The 7,008-nt window shown below is 30.1% G+C and overlaps 1 protein-coding gene across 1 annotated transcript; it reads left to right on the forward strand.

Moving 5' to 3' along the window:
- Positions 1-2,654: 2,654 nt before the first annotated feature.
- LOC143635839 (uncharacterized) lies at positions 2,655-5,480 on the forward strand. The gene is made up of 7 exons (XM_077103574.1): positions 2,655-3,129; positions 3,240-3,837; positions 3,943-4,038; positions 4,129-4,194; positions 4,303-4,368; positions 4,452-4,505; positions 4,981-5,480. Exons 1-7 carry the CDS (start codon positions 2,894-2,896, stop codon positions 5,122-5,124), a joined length of 1,260 nt encoding a protein of 419 aa, XP_076959689.1. The 5' UTR covers positions 2,655-2,893; the 3' UTR covers positions 5,125-5,480.
- The last annotated feature ends 1,528 nt before the right edge of the window (positions 5,481-7,008 follow it).

The following is a 7,008-nucleotide window of genomic DNA, read 5'->3' on the forward strand; positions in this document are numbered from 1 at the left end:
TATTGTAATCGTTTTATAGTAAATTATATAAAACTTCGATTGTGATGGATTAAAAAAAAAAAACTATAATACTTATTGTGTGTAGTGTAATTACTTGATTATGTTACATGTCAAATTACCCTAAATATAAAACATATTACTCTACAAATATAAACTTATGTCATAAGAACTACTATATTTAGAAAAAAAAATATGCACAGAATTATGCTATTGTTCAAGTAATTGCACTTCACTATAAAAGGAACAATTACACTATTGTTCAAGCACGCAAATTATATGATTGTTCAAGTAGTTACACTACATGGTAATTACTATAGGAGGATGTGACGTGAAACAAAAATCAAATACAATAAGTATTTACTTACAAATCATACTACGCGCAAAAAAAAATATGTTACATAAATGTTTCAAGCTTATATCATGTTCAATCGATACATATGCAAAATTCAAAATGTTTCACATAGCATAACTCCTAGGTAAACTATTTGTTTGTTTTTGTTTTGTTGTTGTTTTACATGATTATAATAATATGTATTACATTGTGTGGGGTTTTCAGAAGTTTTCTCAATTAAGGTGGGTTCTAAATATAAACTTACCCATTATATATAATTATGTATAATAATTATAATTTCACAATTTACACAAGTATTTATACTTTGTAATTATAGTAATTGAAAACCTTTTGAGTTGAAAACTCTTGAAACAACTGTGTAGCAATTATTTTATATAATTTTTTAACACAATGTAATATATGTTATTATCATCACGTGAAACAATAATCAAATACAATAAGTATTTATCTACAAATCATACCACGCGCAAAAAAAATTATGTTACATAAATGTTTCAAGCTTATATTATGTTCAATCGGTACATATGCAAAATTCAAAATGTTTCACATAACATAACTCCTAGGTAAACTATTTGTTTTTTTTGTTTTCTTGTTGTTTTACGTGATTATAATAATATGTATTATATTGTGTGGGGTTTTCAGAAGTTTTCTCAATTAAAATGGGTTCTAAATATAAACTTACCCATTATATGTATAATAATTATAATTCCACAATTTATACAAGTAATTATACTTTGTAATTATAGTAGTTTTATATGTAGAGTAATTATCTCGTTTAACTAGCGTAATTAACAATGATAATTTATCATGTATAAATAGAGTAATTATCTTTGTTCATGTTTGATTCGCAAGCTTCAATTTCCTTCAATTTGCACGGTTCAAAGAATGCAACGATGTAATTTATTCAGTCCAATTCACAATTAACCAACCGGTCTGATTTGCAAGCTTTAATTGCTGGGCCAATTATTTACAATTTTATCATGGTGTGTTTTCTTGTTTTTTTAATTAATACGCCTTATCCGCTAATCCTATTTGTATTTGATCCAACCCACAATAAATAGTAATTTAAACATTTTAAATGATACAATCATACAAATCTATTATAAGATATTGATATGTAAAGAAAACGAAAGGGCAGAGCTAGTGTTTAAATGAGTTGGAACCTTTTGTCTTACTCAACAGTGCCATATATAATACATGCCTAAACTAATATTAATTAAGAAATACATAAAGTGCAGCCCTAGAAAATATATTATTTGGTCTAAATGATTATAAAACGAATTGATAAAAGACAATATTTATAATATACTTATTTGTTCATAAATAAAAATAAAGTTGTACTTAATTATATTTAAATTAAATTCAAGAGTATAAGGCACTGTTAAGCTTTATGTTCTCACCCAAAAGAAACAAATAAACAACTCATACACACACATATATATATATATATATATAATATATAGGTGAGATAACGTATAAGTATTGTTTAACGTATAAACCGAAACCGTACGAAGTGAAGAGAAAAAATTGTGTGGTTTCATAAAGTAATTACGCTATAACAAAATACAAGTATAATAATACGTCTCAAGATAGAATGCCTTGCTTAAATATGTTTTAAGCAATTAATAAATATTTTATAATACTATAATATTCATTTTGCTTTTATTGATCCAAGTCATCCAACCACCAATTCCATTCAACAAACATTCTTACAATTTTCACATCACCAACTTTTACATAAAAAATATTTTTTTTTTTAAATATAAAACAACCCTAAACCGCTTGCTATAGCCACGGACATCAAAAGCACCCACAAACGAGACCATACAATGGGGCGCCCGTGGAGAGTCCATCTTAGTGCAATTGAAGGGGACATATTTATGAGATAATCCATATGCTTCAACAAATATTCCAAAATGCACGAACACACTGATCAAACAGTAAAAGACGACAAGATAACTCCGTGACTTAGTTTTTTAACGAGCACAAGGGTTTTTTATAATCTCTATATGTCCCATATCCGGTTACTCATCAATTAATTGTAGAAAAAGATTACAAACAATTTGTGATGATTTCAAAATATATAATATTTGGATCACAAAACCCTATTTTTAGCTTGAAATAAACTTGACCTTTTAAAGTAGTTGTTTAACATAGCATATATTTTGTCTGTTAGTGATATAAACTGTAAATTCAAGGGCTAGACTAAAGTGAAAAGTTATTTTTTCTTAGGGATACATAGTAAAGACTTTAAAGTACAGTGAAATTTAGTTAAATATATTTATTCCATGAAGAATGTAATCTTTACTTTGTTTTGTTTTCTAGGAAGAAAATAATAATTTCAATATATAGACAATAAAAAAGTCAACTAATTTGGCATTTCTTCTGTTCACCCTACCTACACTCTAAATTCCAGTTTTCAGTTTCATATAAATACTAACACAAACCATTCCAATATTGATTTCATTTTTACAACTTTTACTAAACAAGAAATCTGAGGTACCTTGAACATCAAGAAACTAATTTGACCCATTTCAAAAGATGGCAGATAGCTGGTGGGATTCAAGAACAAGACCTTGTCTGAATTCAGTCTCTATCACCTCCATGAATCTTTTCCAAGAAACCACAGATAGCACCACCACAACCGACGCCTGTAGTGGCGGCGGCGAACGTGGTGGCGCAGGGTTGCTGGACGGCAACCCGAACTTACATATGATGGAACTAGGTCTTTCATCACAGCCAATATCACAGCCTTTGGATTGGAATCAAACTTTATAGTAAGTACTATAATAGAACATATTCTTGTTTTCTTTACAAAACCCTAAATTTGTTTATTTTGATTCTTTTGGTTGCTAAAAAAGTATTTAACTTTTTGATACAAAACCAGCCGTGGAGATCAAAGAAATGATGATCATCAAAGTGGTTACCACACCCTAATTCAAGAAGATCATGGTTTGAGCTCAAACACAAGCAATTTTCAAGAAAACCAATGGAAATCACATAAAATGTATTCCGAATCACCTACCGAGTTCAAGCAAATAAACGAACATGAACACACACGCTACAACGATGAAAGCAGGTTAAATCCAGGCTTCCAACATATGGATCATTCCTATGGAAGTAATTCTACAATAATACAAAGTTTATTCGGTTCGGATCATAGCAACACGAGTCTACAACAAGATTCTGGTTATGATCATAACCAAAACCAAGGAATGAGTTATTCCTATCCATCCAGCTATGGTGCCATGACCATATCTGGTGGTGGTTGTGGCGGCGAGGGAGGAGAGTATCCTCCTGCTCCGCTACCACAACAAGAATTCTCAACGAATTCACCATCAAAAGTGCAGCTGAACACACAACTGCACTTTTCCAACAACGCACGGTTTTGGAATGCATCCACCGCCTCCATGAATGATATTAGACCAAGCTTTTTTCCATTGCAAATGCAATCACCTTCATCAACCATGGAAGATAAACCAAAGGTATGCATACTTATATAGAAATTAGCAATGATCAAACCCTAATAAATTACACCAAAAGGCTTATATTTTATGTTACTTTTGTTGATTATTTGCAAATATAACAAGAATCCCATATCTGAAATGGTGAAAAGAAGCAACACCAAATCACCATCAACCAAAAGACCAAGAAATGAGAACCCACCATTAATGCCACCTTTAAAGGTACAAATATTAATCTTGTTTTACTCTTTATGAATCTTGAGAACAAAATTAAAGTTAAATGCTTCTTTTGTGTTAATTTGGTTTGATCAGGCTAGAAAAGAAAAGATGGGGGACAGAATCACTGCACTCCAACAATTAGTTTCCCCTTTTGGAAAAGTATGCATGATCAATATCTATATCTTCATATATTTCTTCGTCGTCTTTTTCTTCGCCTTTTGATGATTAATCTTGAAACTAAAGCCACCTTTGGGTTTTTATTTTCAGACCGATACAGCATCCGTGTTGTCTGAGGCTATCGTATACATTAAATTTCTCCATGAACAAGTTAATGTAAGTATGATTAGTTAAAAATTGGTTCAAAAAATAATAAATGCTTATAAATAACCTAGCATTAATCTTAATTATTTCTTCAGGTTCTAAGCACCCCATACATGAACAATGCGGCAATCGTGCAACAACAAAAACAGGTGCCTATAAACTAATTGATCCAAAAAAATTTGGATTATTCGGTGGTTTACGATTCAGCTAAGCACTTTTAAGCCTTTTTTAAAAGTTATTGTACTTCTAGGCAGTTCGCTATTGTCGAGTTTGCTAAGTGTTTAGAAGTACAAGAACATTATAAAAAAACACACACACATAGAAATACTTATATATGAATCTTAAACCATCTAGTGATTAAAGAAAATAATCAATCCATTAGCTAGTGCTCTAATTTGTTCTTGTAATGATTAAATACTCAAACTTATGACATGTGTTGATTATTTAAGCGTTTTTTGAGAGTTCTTGTATTTCTAGACAATTCGCTATCGCCTAGAAGTACAAGAACTTAAATAAAAGCGCACATAGATATATTTATCAAAATCTTATACTATTAGTCATTAGTGTTCTAATTTGTTCTTGTAATGATCAAATAATCAAACTTGTGACATGGGGTTGATGCAGATTTTAGATAAACCATTGGATGGATCAAGACAAGATCTAAGAACTCGAGGACTATGTTTAGTACCGATATCAAGCACATTTCCGGTGACAAACGAAACTCCAGTAGATTTCTGGACACCATCTTTTGGAGGAACTTTCAGATAAACGCGAAATTAAACCAGAAAGATCGAATTTGTTCATGGGGCCGGTAGCGATCATCAAAGGAATTAATTCTAGGCAATAAATTATAAATATCTAGTAGAAAAAAAGATATGAATCTTTATAAAAATGCTGGGCCAGCTACACCAAAATGATGCAGTTTTGGCCAATGTTCTTCTTGAGTTAAAGTTGTCCATCTGTGTGCATAAAAACCGGGTATATTTGTAATAATTGTAGCATTAATAATGATTATTTAGCTAAAGTTTTGTGTAGGAATATGTGAGAACAGGTTCTAATTATACCATACATAATTAATCAGATTTGTATATTGATTAATTAATTGTAATTCTTTTTCATGATCATCCTTGATTTATGTTATTAATTAGCTAGCATCTAAGATGAATAACTATAGGTTTTATGATGACCCATAATTTCTTTAGGAGCGCCTTTGCGTTGATAAGAATTTCTATTGATGATTATTTACTTGTGGATATATAGCGCGATTATGTGCACGAATGTTCATAATCGATTAAAGTTATTAGTAGTCATTGGTGTTGTTTATAAGTTTAACTAGGTTAGACATATCCGTGTACAACTGTTGTATGTACTTTGTCCGTGATATCAAGAGATAACCCAATGATCGCGAAGTCGTAGTTCAAATACTATTAGACACATGGTTGTATCAAAGGTTTGTGTGTGATATTTATTGTTAAAACTTAAAAATATGGTTTCTGTAGAGTACTTCTTAAGCTTATTGATTTGAATGTATATTGTATGTATTTAAGAATAATAGTAGGTGATTATAAGATGATTTTGATAATCAAAAAGAAAAATAACAGAATATAGTGTTAGGAATAAATGAGTTAGTGGAAATGTGGCGTTTTTAGTTTTAGTATTTCTTTTTTATTTTATATGTTTAAGATTCCTGAAAAAGGGAACGGAAGGGTGTTGATGAAGAGTAATAGGACCCATATGCTAATGTGTGCTTTTTTGTTATTTAATGGCGTCTATGAATAGCTAAAAACATGAATGAGTAAACGAGTACGGTACTAGTACTGAACCAATACCGTCGGCAATATGAAACCAATTTTTTGAATTTTCGGTGCTGATATGGTACTAGTATCGTATTAACCATTCTCGATACCGGTATATCGAGACCAAGTTTTTGAGAAAATCATGATCGATACCGGTTTGATACCAAGATCAACCCTAGCTAAAAATACACTCTTAACTTTTTCAGAAAAAATATTAGTTAATTATGATCATAATATTGTTTTCAAAATATGTAATTATTATACAATCTAATATGTATGATTGTTTGACTATTATTGTATCGAATACATAATACACTATTTCATAACATACATTCAACATAAAACAATTGCATAAAAGGATGAAAATGTTATTAGCATTTTATCAATATATATAACAAAACTAAAATCAATTTTTTTAATTAAATATTTATGTAACTTTCTCTATTGTGAAATGAATGATAACATCATCAAGTAGTAGCTACATAGATATTCCTTGCTTCTCTTTTATGGATGCTCAATAAAGTACAATCATATTATGTCTACAACATATGACCATCATAGTTTGGTAAACACATAATTTCATATTGGAACAATCTTAGAAAATGTTTTTCTTTTTAAATAAATTATTAATTCGGAAAATATAGTGATTAATTAAGTTCGAGCAAACGGGTGTGTGATATAAACTTCAAGCATTACTTTTATTGGTCTATAATACCCAGAGTTTTTTAAAAGACAACGCAAAGCTTAAAAAGATATACTGAAAGTAACGATCATGCCAATTTGCTACATATGGTAAAGTATATTCGTCTGAATTGAACATGTGCGATATAAGCTTCAAGCCTTACTTTTGCCGGTC

The sequence above is a fragment of the Bidens hawaiensis genome, unplaced genomic scaffold (assembly GCF_021521415.1).
Source record: "Bidens hawaiensis isolate Kalapana, Puna unplaced genomic scaffold, B.hawaiensis_p1.1 tig00007737_1, whole genome shotgun sequence".
In the NCBI taxonomy this organism is placed as follows: Eukaryota; Viridiplantae; Streptophyta; class Magnoliopsida; order Asterales; family Asteraceae; genus Bidens; species Bidens hawaiensis.

What these genes read in the sequence shown, in the direction of transcription:
- LOC143635839 (XM_077103574.1), top strand. Translation starts at nt 2,894, where the DNA reads ATGGCAGATAGCTGGTGGGATTCAAGAACAAGACCTTGTCTGAATTCA. An exon ending in CATTAATGCCACCTTTAAAG is followed by an intron (nt 4,039 to 4,128) that starts GTACAAATATTA and finishes TGGTTTGATCAG; the next exon opens with GCTAGAAAAGAAAAGATGGG. An exon ending in TAGTTTCCCCTTTTGGAAAA is followed by an intron (nt 4,195 to 4,302) that starts GTATGCATGATC and finishes TTTTATTTTCAG; the next exon opens with ACCGATACAGCATCCGTGTT.